This window comes from Trifolium pratense, linkage group LG2 (assembly GCF_020283565.1).
Source record: "Trifolium pratense cultivar HEN17-A07 linkage group LG2, ARS_RC_1.1, whole genome shotgun sequence".
Classification (NCBI taxonomy): Eukaryota; Viridiplantae; Streptophyta; class Magnoliopsida; order Fabales; family Fabaceae; genus Trifolium; species Trifolium pratense.
The window spans coordinates 3,709,015-3,730,448 of NC_060060.1; the positions used below are offsets into that span (position 1 = coordinate 3,709,015).

General features: G+C 32.4%; 5 protein-coding genes across 5 annotated transcripts; 3 read left to right on the forward strand and 2 right to left on the reverse strand.

Annotated features, from left to right (window-relative positions):
- The first annotated feature begins 971 nt into the window (after positions 1 to 971).
- Positions 972 to 2,776, forward strand: LOC123905685 (60S ribosomal protein L24-like). Its single transcript, XM_045955387.1, has 5 exons — positions 972 to 1,100; positions 1,626 to 1,701; positions 1,810 to 1,911; positions 2,168 to 2,316; positions 2,465 to 2,776. Exons 1-5 carry the CDS (start codon positions 1,090 to 1,092, stop codon positions 2,616 to 2,618), a joined length of 492 nt encoding a protein of 163 aa, XP_045811343.1. The 5' UTR covers positions 972 to 1,089; the 3' UTR covers positions 2,619 to 2,776.
- Positions 2,777 to 5,565: 2,789 nt separating this feature from the next.
- On the reverse strand, positions 5,566 to 8,038 carry LOC123905687 (pentatricopeptide repeat-containing protein At1g73710-like). The gene has a single exon (XM_045955389.1). It carries the CDS (start codon positions 7,929 to 7,931, stop codon positions 6,486 to 6,488), a length of 1,446 nt encoding a protein of 481 aa, XP_045811345.1. The 5' UTR covers positions 7,932 to 8,038; the 3' UTR covers positions 5,566 to 6,485.
- Positions 5,797 to 6,168, reverse strand: LOC123910119. Its single transcript, XM_045961170.1, has one exon. It carries the CDS (start codon positions 6,166 to 6,168, stop codon positions 5,797 to 5,799), a length of 372 nt encoding a protein of 123 aa, XP_045817126.1.
- Positions 8,039 to 11,330: 3,292 nt separating the features above from the next.
- On the forward strand, positions 11,331 to 14,065 carry LOC123905688 (lamin-like protein). The gene is made up of 2 exons (XM_045955391.1): positions 11,331 to 11,566; positions 13,629 to 14,065. The coding sequence occupies exons 1-2, from the start codon at positions 11,383 to 11,385 to the stop codon at positions 13,970 to 13,972; spliced, it is 528 nt and encodes a 175-aa protein (XP_045811347.1). The 5' UTR covers positions 11,331 to 11,382; the 3' UTR covers positions 13,973 to 14,065.
- Positions 14,066 to 15,885: 1,820 nt separating this feature from the next.
- Positions 15,886 to 19,838, forward strand: LOC123905689. Its single transcript, XM_045955392.1, has 7 exons — positions 15,886 to 16,257; positions 16,374 to 16,468; positions 18,076 to 18,193; positions 18,317 to 18,435; positions 18,917 to 19,097; positions 19,189 to 19,332; positions 19,420 to 19,838. The coding sequence occupies exons 1-7, from the start codon at positions 15,982 to 15,984 to the stop codon at positions 19,720 to 19,722; spliced, it is 1,236 nt and encodes a 411-aa protein (XP_045811348.1). The 5' UTR covers positions 15,886 to 15,981; the 3' UTR covers positions 19,723 to 19,838.
- Positions 19,839 to 21,434: the final 1,596 nt, after the last annotated feature.

Here is a 21,434-nt window from a genome sequence, read left to right on the forward strand (position 1 = left end):
AAAAAATACGTGGAATAGAATTATTAGTTTTACTCTTCTTTATTCAAACTATACTAACTTGTTTTTATCGACTCTTGTAACCACTTTACATTATTTCTAACGTACTTTCATTTATTTGTCATAAACTTTTGAATCAAGTAATTTGCTTTATCAAGATCTCCGATCCTTTATCAAGAGCAGCATCGATATTCCCCACATTAGCATACAAAAGACAACAAAATGTTATAAGTACCGCGTAGGTGTACAATGACGCGCCTAGGCTACTCAAGTACTTGTAGTTTCCCAACTATCATCTAACGTTGGATTTTGAAAAGAAAAAAAAAACGTTAAAAAAAAGGTTGGATTTTGAAACTATTAATGGAAACATAATGTTGAATAATGCCATGGCAACTATTATTTTTAATATTTTAATAAAAAGTAACATGGCAAAATGGTAGAATTCTATTGGATTGGATGGATGTGTAAACACTTTTTACAGTGCCTACTTATATTCTTTAAATCCAAAAACATATTAAAAAAAGAGTTTAATTGTTGTGCACTATTAGTATAAAGTTATTTTACGCATGTATCCAATAATGTGTTGCTACATTATTTAATGAATGTGTCATGTATTTTAAAATACATTACTTACAAGATGTGTGCTTTACACTTACACTGTATATAAATTCAATTTAAAAAAAAAATCATTTATATTTAGACATGATATGAAATTTGGATGATTATTAGTGGAAAAATATAAAAATCACAATTTAATAAACATAAAAACTTTAGTTATTTATATTTCGTTGATAGTCAACTATGTTAAGATAATTGTTTTTTTTTTCTTTTTTTGACAAAATAAGATAAGATAATTGTATCTAACATTATTACTATTAACCATCTAATTTGTAGGGGGTGAGAGAAGCAATCATAGGGTCTTAAACATAATGGACTGGGCTGCTATTTCAGTTGGACCCAATTCGGAAACGCAATTGGCATTTACATGGTTGGGTTTTTCGTGATATATATAGAACCAGAAACAAACTTTCATCTTTCTGATTTTAGGGTTAGGGTTTATATCGTGCAGCAGCTACAACCAACGCAGCAACCATGGTTCTCAAGTAAGGATTCATCTCTTCTCCATTTTCTTCCTTATAATCTCATCTCCAATTATGTGATTAGTCTTTTAGCTCTTTGCATGGTTGTTGAATCGAGATTTAGTCTTTTTTGTCTTACATTCAGTATTTGAGAATTTGATTGAATGCATGATTGATTGATTGTAGTACTAGTAGCTATTGCTTCTAGGGTTTGGAAATTTTGTTATTTATAATATATATTATATTTAGGTTTAGGATTAGGATTAAGATGTGTAACTTTAAAGATTGTTGGAAATAGTGAATCCTGAACTATTCAGGTTGTTGCATATTGATTTAATTAGTGGCTATGTTAACCCACTTGGGTTGGTGCATTGGTATTGGCTTGGGACCTTGGAGTGTGCTCCTCTTGAGTTCTTAGGTTCGATTCTCTCTGTTACCAATTTGAGTGGGCTAATTTAGCTTCTTCAAAAAAATAAAAAATTAGTGGCTATGTTTTCAATTTATTGCATTCTTAAGTGGAAAGTTAGTAATTGAAATTTTTCATTTCAGAACTGAACTCTGCCGATTCAGTGGTGCAAAGATCTACCCAGGAAGAGGCATCAGATTTATTCGCAGTGATTCTCAGGTGATGAAAATGACTCGTATAGAATTTTGGGTTGATGCATTTCTTTACTTAAAAACAGCACCGGTGTTTTTGCTACAATGTGTTGAATGTTTTTTGTTGATTTGACAGGTTTTCCTGTTTGTGAACTCGAAATGCAAACGGTATTTCCACAACCGTTTGAAGCCTTCAAAGCTCACCTGGACTGCAATGTACAGAAAACAGCACAAGAAGGTCATTTTTTGACTCTTAACTGATTTATTTGTAATGTAGATTGAACAATGTCGAGATAACAATAATTAAGCTCCTGATCCTGAACATGTTAAAACGAAAATTTTCAATGATGTACTTAGTTACAATGTGAAGATTTAGCATTATCAGTTAACATTATCAATGTGAATATTACTTGATTGTACTTCAACCAAATTTATTACACAAGTAATCAGTTCACATTATCAAAGTTATTTGATTTTATTCTTGTGATGTGCAGGACATTGCTCAAGAAGCAGTGAAGAAGAGACGCCGTGCAACCAAGAAGCCATACTCCAGGTCCATTGTTGGTGCTACCCTGGAAGTTATTCAGAAGAAAAGAGCTGAAAAGCCTGAAGTTAGAGATGCAGCCAGGGAAGCTGCTCTGCGGTGTGTTTCTTATTTATTTGAGATCTCTGTTTTTAGGGATTTCCTATGTTCTAACATGTTCATTTATTTTTTTACATCAATCATGTAATCTTGTTTTCTATCTTACAAATATGAATGTCATATCTAATTATCCGAGTCTATCCTGCAGTGAAATTAAAGAGAGGATTAAAAAAACAAAGGATGAGAAGAAAGCCAAGAAAGCAGAAGTTGCATCTAAGGCACAGAAATCCGGCAAAGGGAATGTTCAGAAGGGTGGTTTGCCCAAGGGTCCTAAAATTGGTGGTGGTGGCGGGAAACGCTGAGTGTTCCAGTTTTGGCTTTTGAAACTTCTGTACTGATATAATTTATTTGCTTGATTAGCCTTTTATATTACTGTATTATCACACTTGTGTTTGGAGCTTTAGACAGTACCTGGTTACTGAATGCATTTTGCTAGTTATGTTATATTTTTTTGCGCTAATATGTTCCTTATATATGGCTTGAATTTTGACTCTTAGTATCTATAAGCTCAAATAAAAATGCACTTGGTCGCACTTGGTAGTGGCTTGCATTGATTTTTTGAAGAGGCACAAATTATCTAATGCTAAGATCATCCTTAATTCAAAAGAGTGAAGAGAAATTAGTTGGGAGGGGGAAATTGAAAACTTGGGGGGGGGGGGCAAGGGTAGATGAGTGTAAAAGAGAGAAACCATTCCACTGTAACACAGTCCATTCAATTGAAGCTTCACAGATAGATTCCAGGTTTCCTGTACTCATTCTTTTCTTGTGATCCTTGTACAACATTATTGCTTTGTAGCCAAACACCACAATCGCAATTGGAAACTGAAACAGGATGAAAAAAGTGCATGGCAAAAAGCTAGATTTTCGAAAAAGGTTCAGGAACGCACGATTTGGTCACATTATGATGCTTCCGTGACTGCAGTCGAGGCCACATCAGCTCAAATTTAACTTCATTCCATGATAAGTAACAAATTCTGAATTAGAACTCCATAATTCAGGAAATAAAGTTACCAAATGAGGATCCATATTTCATATATGTATATCTTTCACTTATTGATAAAACAAAGAGAAAAAGCTATTTGGTATCTTCTAATGACTTTCATAGAATATCCATAATCTTAAGTTGTGAGAAAATAACCTTAAGAAGAGTCTCTTCTTTCCACGTCTCAGTTCCCTTAAAGAAAAACCATGAAGAAGTTCCTATCCAAAGAATATTCGGTCGATATTTCAATGTTCAACTAACTAAGAAGTGATGATTAAAATGAAAAGCATGAATAAAGAAACAAACCTGTGAAGAGAATAATGATTAAGACAGTGATGAGCCATTAAGGAAAAACAACACTAAGAGCAACACTGACAGTGATACCAAGCATAAGCATTGGTTGAAAAAGAAGAGCTAAATCATAATTGAAATATCAAAGCGATACAGCTTATGTTGATGCAGGTTGGTAAGATATTGACTCATGCAAGCCTTTGAAGTATCTATTATGCGAGCCTTGAAGTATCTATTATGCGAGCCTTTGTTAGTTGGTAATACATAAGTATCTATTATGCGAGCCTTGAAGTATGTTCTAACTTCTAACTCTGGTGAGCCACTGAGACTCAACTCACTTATATTTTTTATAAGAAAATAAATATAACTTATATTTAAAAACTGTAAACAAAAAAAATTGCTGTAATTAACATAATATTCTCTTGGGCAACAATAAAATAATACTAATTCTTGTGTTTCTTGAGTGGACTTGAGCATATTAGGGAAAATTCACATGGCTAGTATGTCTTAAGAAAATTCTGTTAATATTAAACAAATTGACAGTGTGCCACAACACAACTTGAAATTTAATTGTGTATTTGTAGAAAGTCAATGGAAAAGGAAAATATTTCCTTCCAACACTTCCTAGGAAGTTCCAAAAATATAACTTTACAATTGTTTGTATAAATAAATGGTGTTTGTTGGAGAGGTTTTCTCATTCTCATAACAATCATGAAGAGAGAAAAGATTATAATGCTTCTAGTTTGTGCTGTGCTTCTTATGTTGCCAGATGCCTCTGCTAAACGGTGGATTATAGGAGGCAACAAGGGTTGGACTAGAAATTTTAATTACTCTAAATTGACTAAAGGAAAGCATTTCTACAATGGTGATGGCTGTGTAAGCACATTTTTTACTCCCCTCCCATGTTGAATTTGAGCAACTTCACGATTTATCGATTTGTATTACCTGCAAATCGCATAATCATGAATTTGTCGCAACCAAACAACCCTTGATCGACTTTTTCAACCAAAAAAAAAAAATCTTTGACCAGAAGACTGACATTTCAACTTTATATTTTGAACTCAACTTTTAAGTATTACACTACCATGCCAAAATTCATGTCACACCAAAAATAAAGTAACAATAAAAAATTTACAACACCCTTGCAACTTTTCAAGTATCAAATTCCTAGCCTGACATCAATGTTTAGTGTAGTATTCATCTGTCAACATGGTATTTTGGTATATTCATGTAATGGAAGCAACCTAACTGTTGTTTGCATTTTCAAGAGTAAACATGTGTGGCTATATCCAAGAATGCAATTGAACTGCTGTCAAGTTATTGCTTTACCCTTTAACCTGGTGATAACTCTTCCATTTTGCAGTTTTTGTGTATGATAGGAACCAAATGAATTTGCTAGAAGTGAACAAAAGAGATTATGAAACTTGTAATTCACATCATCCAATTCACAATTGGACAACTGGAGCTGGAAGAGATGTTGTTCCATTGAATGTGACTCGCAATTACTATTTGATAAGTGGCAAAGGATTTTGCCGTCATGGCATGAAGATAGCTATTCATGTTAAAAATCACCACCACCACCAGTAGCTGTGCTAAAGAACAGTGGAGGAGTAGCAACTCTGTCCTCCTTGAAGCTATATTCTGGTCTTTCGGTCACTAGCAAAGCATGGGATGCATTTATTCATTATTTCTTATGACCAGAAAATAAATGTATTGTGTATAATATTTGATTCATGTTAAGCAATACCTGGTGTTTTGGAAATGAAAATGTATTGTATAATTCTGTATATTGTGCCCAAAATGCTAGAAACCATTTTAATTATTGATTTAAGAATTGATTCACTTGAATAACTGAAGTGAATAGTGGTTCATGAGGCTTAGCAGCAATCAAACAGAACAAAATCCTAAATAAGTTACATAAATCAAGGCCTAAAGTGATTTTAAAAGTTAAAACACTTCATAAATACAGTGAAGAGGAAAAAGGGCAAGTTGTATTGCCATAGCATTTGCCAAGTAATCATACAAACAAGTTATATTGATGTAACATAAACATGGTCTTAATTACACATACAGAAAATCAAACAAGTACGATATTCTCTAGTTAATGGCTTATGAAGCAATTAGTTTATCAACTTTATATTTCCCCAAAATAAACTGCTAGGCTCAGCAAAAAGAGAATTTACACACAGTCAAAAGAGACTTGGATTTCAACTAGTACCAGTGTCAAGTTCAGGAAGCCTGCAACGATAGCTGATTGATTTATCAGTCTGATGGGTGCCGGCGATGAAAACTTGGAATATAACCGTCAAACAATTTCCCTGAGGAGCAATACCATAGAAAGCACCGTCCGGTTTAGCCATGTGACACTGCAGACTTTTGGTGAAGTGCTTAACGCTGACATGCACCAATTGAGAATCTCTTCTCAAAATCGACCTTGAGGACCGCATATGAGCACTGAGATTTTGATCTGCTGCTGGAGCATTTGCTTGTTCTCCGATCACCAACAGCTTTCGAAACTCAGCTCCAAGGCTGATCAACGTGGTTGAAACCTGAACCCTCAAATCCCCATACTTACTCATGGACACATCTTAAATGTCATCACATCACATTATTCTAATTTCAGTTCCTTTTTTAAGCTAATAATAGCATGATACGACTATGTGTTGCAGACTTGCACTTCAATAGTGCATAAAAATACCAAGAATTATAAATAATGTTCTGTGATAGAGTTAGAATCATGAAATTAAAAATAAACTTGTGGTTATCTACCAAGACCCAATTTGATGCAAAAATCGATATAAGCTTTTCAGTTTATAACAAAATTACTATTCCTAAAATCACATTTGACCTATGTAGCACTGACACTTCAAATGGACTCTGCTTTATTCAAACGTTACTAATTTGTTTTTATCGACTCTTCTAACTGCTTTACATTATTCCTAAGGTACTTTCCATTATTTGTCATAAACTTTTGAAGCAAGTCATTTACTTTATCAAGATCTCCTTCATTAACATACATCTTCACAATATTGTGAAGAGAATGCTCATCAACAGAAACAGAAGATTTCTCCATGTCATCAATCACAGCTTCCACTGCCTGAACCATATTTTCCGTGCATAACACACCAAGAAGAGCTCTATAAGTTACAGCATCTGGGAAGAGCCCATCCTCTCTAATCATTCTATAACAAGAAAGAGCAGCATCGATATTCCCCGCATTAGCATACAAAGACAACAAAATGTTATAAGTACCGGTATCAGGGGATATACCCTTCTCTTCCATTTTAACAAGCAAAGATTCAACTTCCAACAAATTGCCACGACCTCCACTAATAAAGATCATAGTATTAAAAGTGAAAATATCGACTGCAACTCCAGATTTCATCATATCATCAAAGACTTCAGCAGCATCTTTTAGTCGTCCAGCCTTGCCATACAAATCTATGAGGGTATTGTAAGTGGTAGTATTTCGAGGTTTCTGAGGACCAGCATTCTCTATATACATCGACAACATAGAATTTGAATCCCGAATACCTCCACCTATCTTAAACAGCTCCCCAGGCTTGAAACCAATAGGTACCAATGATGATCTCGAATCGGAATCAAAATCAAGATCATCCAAGTCAACCTTCCCACTACACCAATTCTTATAAAACCTATCAGCTCTATCAAACTCACCAACATCTTTCAAAACCTTAACAACAGTACTCATAGTAATCTCATCAATGAATAATCCTCTCATCCTCATATGCTTAATCCACAAAAGAGCCTCTTTTGTACGACGCGCTTTACCATAACAATCAACAAGCATGCTATAAGTAGTGTTCTTTGGCAAAACATTATTTTTCGCCATATCAATCCAACAAAGCCTCAATAAGCCCCATTTATGAGCTCTACCAAGAGCCCTAAGCACAACATTATAATGAATTACATTATGAAAATAACCTTCTTGAGATTTAAACCACTTAAAAACCCTAACAACGCGTTCCCAATTTCGCTGTTCTCGAAGAATAACAGTGATTTTTGATGAACTAATAATAATATGCTCATAATCATAAAACAACGAATCAAGGGTTTGTTCAACATCATTAGACAATTCCAAAGACTTTAAAATGAAATTTAAATCATATTTGTTCATTTTGTTGTTGTTAGTAAAGGAAGAAAGTTTAGTGGGTAAAGGTTGAGTCTTTGAACGGAAACAAGTAAGAGGGGGAAAAATCCATCTTGGATTAAGCGGTGGAAAATGACCCAAATGAGGTTTTGTGAAAATGGTAGAAACAAATTTTGAAGAAGATGATAGAGAAGAAGAAGAACTTACAGAAAATTTATCTGCACATGACATGTTTGATTATTTGTTCTAGTGAAGAAGAGAAGAGAAACTGTAAGAATGAAAGAGTAAGGGTGGAAATGGATTGGATAAGATTATGATTTTTAAAGTGAATTCCCGCTTACCCTTCTAATCATAGAAAACCAAAATGCTTATGTAAGGATAGTTTGGATAAAGTTATCACTCTCTTACCAACTTAGTCCCTAAACTATTAAAATCAACTAAAAGGTCCCTAAACTATATTCACATCTTTCAATTTAGTCCCTAAACTATTAAAACCAACTAAAAGGTCCCTAAACTATATTCACATCCTTCAATTTAGTCCCTCGGTTAACTTTTCCGTTAAGTGACTGTTAGTAGTCCCTAAACTATAAAAAATACTTCAATTTAGTCCCTAAATTATCTTAAAAAACAACAATGCTCAAACAAAGTATCTCCCATTTGCAATGCTCAAACACACATTTTGCTCTTGCTCTTACCTTGTCATTCTTTATCCATTTGATTTGTCTTCCAATATGGATGGTATAGTCTTTCACAGCTTTTTTAAATTCAGCCAAAGTTGCAAACTCCATCTCTACAGCCAACCTAACTTTCCCAAATTGAGCTTCAGCATTGAATTGTGGATATATAACTCTCACTAATTCATTCTCTTCATCAGATGAACTAATAGGCCCTCTAAGTTCTTCTGAGTGATAAGAGAACCTTCCTCCATCACTTGTATCATCATCACTTTCAGCCATCTAATATAATATAATGTATAGTATTAACAAGGAGCACAAATTGAGAAAACATTGAGGAGACAAAACAGGGACCACAATAGGACCACTATAGAGAGGCAATTGCATAAAAAAGAAACAAATTAGGACCACTATAATACTTAAACAAATTAGGACCACAAAGCAACATAAACAATAATATAGATGGTAATAATATAAGAGATACAAAAGCTTCAAAATAGCAGCAACATGAATAAGCGAAAAAAGAAGCAACAACAACATGGTTCACGCTAAAACAAATTTGGTTCAAGCTAAAACAACATGGTTCATTGTACTAAAAAACACAAATTTCATTCATGAAAATTAACAAGTGAGAATAAACCCTTACAAATTTATAAAAGTTAGAACGAAAAACAGTGAAAAACGTACCTTAAAACAACGATGACAACCGGAATTGGAGCGTATAGGTGGCGCTAGGGTTTTCAGATTGAGATGATTTGAGAGAGTTGATCGAGAAGAGAGAGATACGAAGATGCAATTGAAGGGGGTTGAAGAATAAAGAGTTGGTGACGGAGGACTAAATTAATGGAGTTGAGAGAGTTGATCGAGAAGAGAGATATAAGCGTAAAAGTAGCTTTTGGATTTTAGGATTTTAAAGAACAGTTAACGGAAAAGATAACGGAGGACTAAATTGATGGATGGAAAATAGTTTAGGGACCTAATTGATGAATGAAAAATAGTTTAGGGACCTTTTAGTTGGTTTTAATAGTTTAGGGACTGAATTGGTGAGAGAGTGATAGTTTAGGGACTAAATTGACGGATTACTCTATTTTAAAAGATAAAATTACTCGCGGTTTAGTTCAATTTTGAATGATTAATTATAAAAATTTGATCTGATCTAATATAATGTCGTTTAATATATATCGATCTATGGATATTCAAATTACATATTATCATTTTTTTTTAATTTTGTTTTGTCATGTAGTTTAATTGCTAGAAATTTCATCCTTAATAGTTAATATGGATAAGTGGGATGACCAAATTTAAATCACAATCTCATGCATGTAAAATGCAAGGTTATCAAAACCGGACCGAACCGGCCGGTCGGACCGGTCGAACCGTGAACCGGTCATGAAAATGGTTCGGTTTTGAGCAAAAAACGGATAAAAAACCGACCGGCAAAAAAACGCGTGAACTGGGGTCGAACAGGCGAACCGGCCGGGCGGTTCAAGCTGTTTTGCAGATTTTTTTTTCTTAAAAAAAGGCCAAAACGACGTCGTTTTAATTTTTTTTTTTTAAAAAAATCTGAAAGAAAACAACGACGTCGTAGGAATATGAAAGATTTTTGTTTTTCATCTATTTTTCATTTGGTTTGAATTATAAATTTTATTTTATTTTGACTTGTGATATTTTATCTTTTTAATGTGTGAAATTATGAAATATTGAGCAATTATTCATATATATATATATATATAGAGTCAGGATCCGTTGACACCAACTAGTTTGACACCAAATGTTACACCTCTCAATAACGTTTTAACCGATATAAATTTTATAAAATCCACCGTTGGATTGAAAGTTTACATCATATAGATCATTTGTGTAAAATTTCAAATAAATCCAAAATCATTTAATATGTTATTGAGATACATCAAAATTAACGGTTTTTGTATTTTTTTAAATGCCGTTAATCTTTATGTGTCTCAATAGCATATCAAATGATTTTGGATTTATTTGAAATTTTACACAAATGATCTATATGATGTAAACTTTCAATCCAACGGTGGATTTTATAAAATTTATATCGGTTAAAACGTTATTGAGAGGTGTAACATTTGGTGTCAAACTAGTTGGTGTCAACGGATCCTGACTCATATATATATATATATATTTATTTATATATTAATTAAAATATATATTTAATTAAAAACGGTTCGACCCCGATTGAACCCGGTCCGACCAATTGAACCTTGAACCGGTGAGCTCGCCGGTTCGATGACCGATCCGGTTCTGACAACCTTGGTAAAATGCAATTTCCTATCAATTGAGCTAAGTTCAATGAACTTTTAATAAATTTTAATATTATAAAGATATGATAAAATAATAGGTTTAATATAAAACATCCACCATCAAATTTTCTCAAATGTAATCAACCATAAAGCATGAGAGAGAAAAAAGAAAATAAATTATGAAAATGTAAGAGATCGGATTGAATGATGTACAAGTTTGTTTCTACCATTAAATCAATAAATCACATAATTTGAACAAATTATATATGATGTGACTTATTGATCCAATAATAAAAAGACATATTTGTTCACGGTACAAGACAAAGTCAATTTTTTTTTTTACAAACAAGACAAAGTCTATTAAAACATGACAAAGTTTATTACGTAGTTTTTTTTTTTAATAAAGTAAGATATTTATTATATATTCTATTAAAGAAAATTTATCTCTTACCAAAAAAAAATTATCTAATTTTTTCTTTTGCAAAAGGTAGAAAATTCTATATAACAAGTAATTCCATGTATATAATTTGAGATTCTTTGGGGTCCCATGGTTCTAATATTGCAAGAATAACGTGTTTGATACTACAATACAAAACATATTAAAATCTAGCTGTCACGTTTTACATACCCCTACTTTCACACTTTACACAATATATATAATCTCATGCCCCCACATATTTATATCTCATAGGTAGATAGAAAATTTTGTGTTTTAAAAAACCCAAGAGAGAATTTCTAGTGATGGAAAATTCAAGAGTGATGTTGATGATGAGTGTGGTGGTTTTTGGAATGTTGTCACTGTGGCCAATGGTGGTGATGGGAAAACCAGTGCTTCATAAGGTTGGAGGACCCAAAGGTTGGAATCAAAATGTCAATTATACTACATGGTCTTCTCAAGAGCATATATATGTTGGTGATTGGCTAAGTAAGTATACTCTCTAAATATCTTTTCTAAATTTTGTTTAATTATTATATTAAATTTTACCACCATCATTAGTAAAGTAGCATTGTTAGATAAAAATCGAACAATTTAAATTTCGATCTATCTGTGATATTAGGCGGAATTATGATAGTTGTTTGATTTCTCTATTTATCGATTGTGACATTTTTGTACTATTTTATCTTTATCCTAGATTTTAATTTTTTATATTAATTTTCTATCTTATAAAATTTCATCAATTTGGTTGATGATTTTAAAAAATTAGCTAACATATAATGCTCTAAAACTATATTCGGATTTTTGTATGAACTTCTCTGAATGAAATATATCAGGCAGAATTATGATAGTTTTTTGATTTCTCTATTTATCGATTCGATTGTGACATTTTTGTACTATTTTATCTTTATCCTAGATTTTAATTTTTTATGTTAATTTTCTATCTTATAAAATTTCATCAATTTGATTGATGATTTTACAAAATTAGCTAACATATAATGCTCTAAAACTATATTCGAATTTTTGTATGAACTTCTCTGGATGAAATGTTTGAGTAAACAATAAAATAGACATTACTCGTGATTTTAAAACCGTTGGATACAACTAAGCAATTGAAAGAAAATGGTTAACGCGTTTTATTAACTAAGAACCAATTGTTAAAGTGATACTCGTATTTTAGAGAAAAAAAGTTGAACTTGTGTATTTTCCAATATTAAATTACTCAATATTTTCCTTTTAGCCAAATATTAAATTAGTCAAAATTATTCAATATTTTAGTCAAATTAATCCGTCGGTTAATGAAAGGGATAGTATAAAATTATTCAATATTAGTCAAAATTTATTTACCTTTTAGTCAAATATATTAAATTACTCAATATTTTCCAAAAAACCTTGATGGTTTAAAACAAAAAGCTACCCATTGAATGAATGTACAAATGATTTATTTTACTCTTAAAACAATATTTGCTCATTTATATATACATGATAAGATGAAGATCATAGGATATAAAAATTCCTTTCATCAACCATTTCTTACTATGTTCTTTTTCGATTGTCATATTTTAAGAAAAAATTATTCTTATTATAGTTTGTTTTCAAACTTTAAGATTACATGAATTATACAAATTGTTAGTTGGTTCAGTGATGATTGACGCTGAACTTGGTACGGAAAACCACGGTTCGATCCCCCGTAATGGCGATCGAGAGGGGGTTGGAACCACTCGATGTTAGAACTGACCCCGGAACCAGATTCAACTGGTGGTGAAAGTAAAAAAAATAAAATTACATGAATTATCTTTTTGCCATTTATATATATTTTATCTTATCAATTATTTTATACTTACATTCCAACCTTATCAAATATTTTTATTGGAAAACAACATTACAATAAAAAGACACACACATATGTATTACAATTAATCATGAAGTACTATACGTGGGTTGGAGTATTGACCAAGTAAGCCACCCATTACATTTATAAAAGGGACAGGAAAAAGAAAGAAAAAAAAATAGCCTCTTTTCCTTTTTTAGTTAAATGCAAAACACCACTTTCATAAAAATAATGCAAAAAAATACTATTAATAGTATTAAGTTATCCCCTAAGAAATTACATTCATAATCAAATAAAAAAAAAACAAATTAAAGCCAATGTCAAGAGAAGCAAAACATGGTCATAGAAAAGAAAAAGAAAAAGAAAAAAGAATCTTCCCTTCAAAACGTACATATGAATATGATAACACTTTAACTTTTGTAGCAAAAAAAAGTTTGCAAGAATCACATGATGAACCAATTAACAACACCCCAATTGGAGACAAAATCCATATCCTATACGTAATTTCACAAAAAGGTACTTTAATTAATTTAAGTAATCTAGTATAATCATTAATTAATTAATTAATTAAGAAAGTGTCAAACTACAATTAAACTTTGTGAAAGGTGTAACCATATTATAGTACCATACATGATACTTATACCATCTTCAATTTAATTTCTAAAATTGTTATTATTATTGTTACATGTTTAATGAAATTATTATTGGTTTGATGTGTAGTTTTTAAGTTTGACAAAAGATACTACAATGTCTTGGAAGTGAACAAGACAAGCTATGAGAATTGCATAGACATCACCTTCATAAAAAACGTGACGCGAGGAGGTCGTGACGTGGTTCAATTGACAGAAGCAAAGACATACTACTTTCTCTCTGCTGGAGGTTATTGTTTTCATGGAATGAAAGTTGCCGTGAACGTTCAAGACCAATCACCTGCACCATCTCCATCTCTTTCCGATACGGCGCAATCCAGTGGTGGTTCTATTTTGCCATCTATGTACACATGCTTTGGAATTATTATTGCTAATGTGTTTTATGTGAGTTTGGTTTCAATGGGGATTTGGTAAGAAATTGGGGGGTGTGAAAGAATTTTAATTATTGGGTTTGATTATAAATTAAGGTTCAGTTATTTGATTGAAAAGTGAACGCAGCTTGAATAATACTTGTTACTTTCTTTTTTATAGTTTTGTACTTGTTGCTTTAACCCATGTTGCATTGCATATATGGTTGCTTGCTTGTGGTAAAAGGAAAAAAAAGTAAATTTGCTAAAGATTTTGCTCTACTTTCTTCATATATACACGAATAATAAAAACAATAAAAATAAAAGACAAAAAATTGGTGCTGTTCTCTTACAAATTTGCACATCTTGAGGTTGTTGAGTAAGGCATAGATTACTGATTTTATTTTTTTTTGTACAAAGATCGCTGATTCTATTAATTTAATTTTATACTATGTAAACTGACTTTTATAAATTTGATTTGAATACACTAGTATAGTCTAAAATGTCTAAAATAAAAGAAAAATTTAGTCAAAAATAAAATAAAAGAGAAATAATTTTAAACATATATCCAATCACATCTCACCACTATATACTTACGAAGTTATGTTAAAAAATAGGTCCCTCTAACTTTCACAAACTTACTATTTTAGTCTCATAACTTTTCATAATAATATGTTTGGCCCCCTAACTATAGTCATTTTGCAAAATGCTGATTCTCCACTAATTTTGATCAAGTCAACGTCCACATGGACAGCCACTCATATACTCATTTTGTAAAAGTGGACTAAAATTAGGGGTTAAAGTGCTATTATGAAAGTTAGAGGGTCAAAATCGCAAGTTTATAAAAATTAGGGAGTCAAAAGTGCAATTTAGTCTAAAAAATAATAATATATCTAAATGATGGCATTTCATCAAACACCCGTACTTCTTTTTACTCTTTTGGTCATACAAATTATACTCATTTTTTCAATGTCATTTTAATCAATTAATGGATCTAAAACTACACACTGCCATCAATAATAATCAATATCATACAAGAATTAGAAGTGAACGCTTGTTAGAGCACACTTTAGAAGAACTTGTATCAATGAAAACAAGGATTCATTAATTAATATATATATATATAAGGAACATTTGTGCTCTACCAAATGTTCCCTTGCATATTGAACACTTGTATTGTATCAGTATCACACGCAAGAGAAAGAATTAACCCACACATAGCATGAGTTTCTTTGAGTTGAGCTATGATTTTTTGAAGGTTTCCTGGACTAACATTGTATGGTTTGGAATGAAGATATTGTTGATTTAGATGGAAACACCAATTAACAATTTCAGTTGATGGTACCAAGAAAAAGAAAAAGAAGAACAAAGTTTAAGGGCAGCACTAGGTTGGCACTAGCAAAGAGTTTACGGTAGGTACTTCCAATAGTCTGTCTCACTAGATTTTGGAGGATCGTTGTCTATTTTGCTTTTAAATATATTTTTATGTTTTGGTCTATCTTTTATGCTTTATTTTTTTTTTTTGAGGATTTTGATTTTTGTCTCTCCTCTCTTCTGTACATTTTTTTTCCTTCCATTTATATATTATCTGGGCGCTTCAGCAGGTAACCCTCTGCATCCTTTCTTTAGCCTAAAAAAACTTCAATAATTAGTTTTTTTTTAATATTTTTTTGACCCAAAAATAAAGATATTCATTCATTCAAATTCATAGTAAATACATCAATCTAAATCATTACAAATTCAATTTCGCTAAAAACTAATAAGGATGAATCTGCAAACAAGCTCATAACATATGAGTTAATAACATAAAACGGCATAATATCTAAGACAAAACCTACAATTGAGATGACAAACTTCAAATGTCCGGAATAATCATGTATCAAGATCTGCAACGCTGATAATGCTAAAGTCAATGAATCTGCGCTGAGTTGGGATCATGGATGAATTTTAAAGAATAAATAAATACAATTCATATTTTTCACCTTGCACACTTGGAAAAAAATGCGGGTTTTCTCTTGTAGATAAGGTAGAGAAATTCTAAGAGAATAGTTGCAACATTTGCATTGTGTAGTAACAATGGCTTCTTCACTTCATTGCTCTGTTTCACTTCCTTCTTCACTTCCAAAATTCTCAATCTTCAACAATAAATTCTTCTCATTCAACCCACCAAACCCTAATTCCATTCAATCATCATCACCATCCCTCTCTACAATCAAATCTTCATCATCTTCTTCTTCTTCTTCTTCACCATCCTCTATGTCCTCAATATCACTTGATGATACTGCTATGAGCATTGATAACTTACGAAGTTTCTTCAACCTCAACATTGGAAAATGGAACGGTTCTTTCTATGTAATAATAACTTCAAAGATTTCAACTTTTTAAAAAAATTTCATTTTTTTTGTTTGCTGGGTGAGGAAAGGTTAAATTTTTAATTAATTATTTTTCTGGGTTTTTTGTTGTTGTAGCAATTTGATGCTGGTGGGAATTTGTTGCAACAAGTGAGTACTAAGCTTTCTGTTAGCTCTTATGGTGAAGATGAACTTATGAGTCTCATTCAATCGTAAGTTTAATAACATAACATGCAGTAATTTGATTATGTTTTTTGTGATTCATGTGTGTTTGTTTGTTTAATCAAAATTGTAGTAAATAAGGTTTTAAATTGTTGTTATTGTGTCAATCACAATCTATGAAACTACACGAACACTGGACACGACACTGACACGTGGCACCGATATGAGAAACCCGAGGAGTGTCACTGTTTCATAGATCACAATCTTGGTGGTAAATTAGTTTGATAAATGGTCTATGGTGGACCATTATTTGAAAATCATTTGAAATACCAATGACAACAAATGTAGTCCCTTGGAAGTAGGAACTCATGGTCATGGATGTTCTCATGAGTGAGACGATGATCTGATTGATGTCAGTTTTACAAAAATGCATGAAAACGAATGAGTTGAGTTTTCAAGCTCTCATATTTGTTTATCTTGTTTTTTCCAAACCAGTACCAATTAGGTGACCGTCTCACTCACTAAGATGAGCAAGACTGTGAGCTTATACTTTTGGCATATACTGCGAGTCATAGTTGGTGTTTCGGGTGATTTTCAAGTACTTATCGAACATGAACCACCTATCAAAGTGGTGCATTGTGGAATTTGCCTCACATCCGTTAATATTGCATAAAATCACATATAAATATAACCGACCTAATCGGTGTCAGTTTGCCAAAAACAAAGGAAAATATATATACAAGTTGAGTTTTGAGGCACTCATATTTGTTTTCTCTTGTTTTTTCTATCTGATACCAATTACATCATCATCTCAGTCAATAGGATGAGAGGACCATGAGCTTCTACTTCCAACAGGATACACGAGTAGCTGTTGAATTTTCATATGATTTTGACGTATTGGTCCACAATGGACCACCAATCAAAGTGGTTCATGGTAGAATTTGCCTCACATTCCTTAATAATGCATAAAATTACAGTTACACTTAGCTGATGTGACCACAATTGCGGTAATAGAGACATAAAAACTTAGAGCTGTAATTTGTGGTAGCTGATCATGATTTTGAATCATGATCATCAATATCCTATTTTAGTTTGAGATTATTAGAAAAAATTGCCAAAAGAAAGTGGAAATAAAAAATCTTGTCATTTATAAAATTTGAAAAAGGTAATTTTTTTAAAATCATTATTATTACTGAAACTTATATAACTGAACAAATAATGAACTATATGCATCTGAAATTTCGCCAGTTTCTCGATTTTAAGATGTTTATGATTGATGTGATCCTTTATAAGGATTTAGCCTGCCTGTGGTCGGGAAAGCAAGCAGTTAACCCAAATCCAATCACTAAATCGAAACTTTTGGATGGAGATCAGACAGTTCACATTTCTACTATGCCAAAACATTTCAAACACCTATCTCAAATATAAGTCATCTAGTCTCCATCCAACGGTTCCAAGCTGGTTACTGCGTTAATTGCATGATTTCTGGGGTCAGAGAATCCCGTTTCAAGCAGAATGAACTGAATGTATCACACTGTAAGGTTATATGAAATGCTATTAAGCTCTTTCCCGGACATTTTTTGGCATCTCATCTTACTTTCTGTGGTTTTCATATAGAAAACGAAGTTGTAAATTGCTTAGATGTTGTTCCGTGCAGGTTGTATATTAAACAAGCTTCATCAAACACTTCGGTTTCGGGAGACGACAATGATGTGGAATGGGCAGAGTACAAAATTAAGGAAACCAATATGTTTACTGTTGACAAATACCAACAAGTGAGACTTTTTTCTAATGCTGGAATGTTGGAGTGCAAACCATAAGTTATTTTTTTCGCTTTCTTGGTTCTTTCGTTGTGATTACAATGCTTCTTTAAAATATCCATTACAATTAGTTTGCAGATAGGATTTTTCCCATCCGAGAAAGCATTTGCATTGAGGTACCAAACAGCCGGTATGTTGGACAATGTATTAAGGCAAGGGGTCCTTGGAGAAGATGACACTGGTGAAGAATCACCTAGGTAAATGCTTCGTTCCCGAGAAGAGATAAATTAGCACTGTTTGATTGATTTCTATATTGGTGAAGTGTAATAAGTACTGTCCTACAAACATTTAGTATGCATTAGAAAAATGAAACAAATGTTGCAGCGAGTGGAGATAGTTCTTGATGTGATTTACCCGTTCATATAGCCGGTGTAGGCAAAACTTGATTATATTTATTTCTACCAGAGCATTTAGGCTACATGTGTGATATCAACAACTTCTTATGCTAGGAGTTGATTAAGCTATTATTGCTCTCTCTAGCCATAGATAACTATTTTATGACAAGTAGGACACGTTTGGTGGACAAAATAAGACTGAGAAACCTCTTCATTTTTGGACTAAAGGGTTTATTGTTGATAAGTGGTTTGGCATGTTTGCACCAGCACGTAAAATAAAAGGCAAACACAAATATATATTAAACCATCCTAAGGCTTATCTTTACAATTCCTTGTGTTGCAGAAATCTCAAACTTCCCTCTCGCCGACCTTCTATTGTATGTGAGAATTGCCTGTACTCTCTACAGAGAGATAAGCGAGCAAGAGCCTTTCACATTTTGGAGCCAAGGGGCACTGTTGATATGCTTATCATCTTCCTAGAGGAAAGAAGTGAGGGGCCTCATCCTCTACTTGACAGTTCTAAGGTGAGTGAACTGAGCTATGTGCAGATTTTGTGTGTGTTTATATATACTGCAGATTTTCATACCAACGCACTCAACATATTCTATATGTCAGGACACGAAGAATAGGATTACACCCTTTCTTGGTAAATGGAAAGGTCATTCCGTTACAAAACGAAGTGGTGTCTATGGAGCTACAATTGCTGAAGCTGATACAGTTGTGTTGCATGAGATGAATGACAATGGCCAACTTATTCAGGTATACTGAAATTGTATCTCAATAAAATTCTTATAGTATTGAATGATGCTAATTTTTTTTGTTGTTGATGCTGTTATTTCATATCAGAATGTTAGTTCTACATCTAATGGAGCAAATGATGGAGCAAATGTTACTACCAATGTGCATTGGACCGGCACAATATCGGACAATTTAGTCACATTTGATGGTGGTTATCAGATGATACTATTACCAGGTGGCATGTACTTGGGATGTCCTGTTGATGTTTCAAAAATTGTAGAACAATCAAAATCTTTCCATTTAGAGTTCTGTTGGTTGGAGACACCTGACAAGAGGCAAAGATTGGTTCGCACGTACGATGTCGAAGGCTTAGTTGTCTCATCTACTTATTTTTTGGAAACTAAATTGTGAATTCTCTATTATCTTTTTCACCCTTGTTCAAATATAGTTCTTATTGTGAAGATGAATCATGTAATACTAAATACCTTTGCTTAATTTTCATCTATTGATTAAATATGATCGGTTGACATATAGGAATCAAACTCGGTAGTTCGAGGGTTCACATTACTCATATAGTCATATTATATATACACTGCACAGTGCACACAAACCACTTGCGCTAGATTCTGGTGGTTAATATATTTATTGAGCTTTTGATATAACATGACTCTTTGTTGGTTAATTAGTATATAACATGACAAAGGAAATGCATAATTTACAATCAAACAAGTGCTTGTTAGTTAATTAGTATATAGAAACAATCAAATTAATAAGTGCTTATCAATATGAATGACTCTTTCTTTGATGAACATAATCGACAATCAAACTCAACCATATGTTCACCGGTTCTTATGAATATAACATGACTCTTTGTTGTTGCAACACTGCACATATAACATTAATACCAATGTACCCAAGGCATATATATAATACATATAAATAAAAAATATATCAAATTCAAAAATAAAAAATACATGTTTGCCTACTCTAAATTCTAAATACTACAAATACATATGGGAATAGGTCAGTCCGGCTTACAGGAGCCTATGACTTACTACGATAGGTCAGGTAAGACCAGAATTTTTTCTTAAGTAGAGAAGGCCTGAATATTTTTAAACGTCTATTTAGCTTAAAAGGTCAGGTCACGGACAATCAGAAAAGTCTTTTAGGCTCACATACTTAAGTAAATATGAATAATATCATTATATTATATTTTTAGCTTTGAACTAAATTATACATTTGTTATTGAAATATTTTTGGTTACATAAGAGAAAAAATAAAGAAAAAGCCAACAAGGGCTCACTCCCTAATAAACTCTACACCCCAAGCATCATCCCAGAGTGGCTTAACCAGATCTTTAGGAGGAGTAGGAACATTTACCAATGGCGAGTCAGAGTTAGCACCTAATTTAGCCAACACATCAGCACACGCATTTCCTTCACGAAGAGTATGAGTAAGAATCACCTCCCAATCATTAGCTAGCAGCTTTCGAATACAACAAATCTCATTCGCTAAACAATGATATAATATATAGATACAAGTCCTCAAAACAAAATTCATGTTAAATATTCAAAGAGTGTTTAAAATCATTAATTAATTAAATATATTCATACATCAGACAAATAGACTTTTAATTAATTAATTATTTTTTTTTTGTCGTAAAAAATAAAAGGTTTAATTAGTAAAATGGTCCCTTAAAGACATTTTTGGTTTCAGATTGGTCCCTTAAAGAAAAAAAGGTCTGAATAGGTCCCTAAAGAAAAAAAAGGTTTGAATAGGTCCCTTAAAGACAAATTCGTTAATCAGTTTGGTCCCTAAAAAAAGGTCAGAATAGGACCAAACTGATTAACGGATATGAGGGACCTATTCGGACTTTTTCAGACATTTTTTTTTCTTTAAGAGACCAATGTAAAACAAAAAATGTCGGGACCATTTTATTAATTAAGCCAAAATAAAAAAACTGAACGAAGTATTGTCAGTTTTTCACTTGTAAGTTTTTTTTTTTAAGAAGCTAAATTAGCCCACCCAAATTGACATCAGAGAGAATCGAACCTCAGACCTCAAGAGAAGCACACTCCCAGGTCCCAAGCCAATACAATGAGTAAACAGCCACTTTCCTCCCT

Excerpts from the sequence above, each read along its gene's own strand:
- LOC123905687 (XM_045955389.1), bottom strand. The coding sequence starts at position 7,931 with ATGTCATGTGCAGATAAATTTTCTGTAAGTTCTTCTTCTTCTCTATCA.
- LOC123905689 (XM_045955392.1), top strand. The coding sequence starts at position 15,982 with ATGGCTTCTTCACTTCATTGCTCTGTTTCACTTCCTTCTTCACTTCCA. Across the intron at positions 16,469-18,075 it reads CTTATGAGTCTCATTCAATC|GTTGTATATTAAACAAGCTT; the intron begins GTAAGTTTAATA and ends TGTTCCGTGCAG. Across the intron at positions 18,436-18,916 it reads ACTGGTGAAGAATCACCTAG|AAATCTCAAACTTCCCTCTC; the intron begins GTAAATGCTTCG and ends CTTGTGTTGCAG.
- LOC123905685 (XM_045955387.1), top strand. Across the intron at positions 1,912-2,167 it reads ACAGAAAACAGCACAAGAAG|GACATTGCTCAAGAAGCAGT; the intron begins GTCATTTTTTGA and ends TGTGATGTGCAG. Across the intron at positions 2,317-2,464 it reads GCCAGGGAAGCTGCTCTGCG|TGAAATTAAAGAGAGGATTA; the intron begins GTGTGTTTCTTA and ends TCTATCCTGCAG.
- LOC123910119 (XM_045961170.1), bottom strand. The coding sequence starts at position 6,168 with ATGAGTAAGTATGGGGATTTGAGGGTTCAGGTTTCAACCACGTTGATC.
- LOC123905688 (XM_045955391.1), top strand. The coding sequence starts at position 11,383 with ATGGAAAATTCAAGAGTGATGTTGATGATGAGTGTGGTGGTTTTTGGA. Across the intron at positions 11,567-13,628 it reads ATATGTTGGTGATTGGCTAA|TTTTTAAGTTTGACAAAAGA; the intron begins GTAAGTATACTC and ends TTTGATGTGTAG.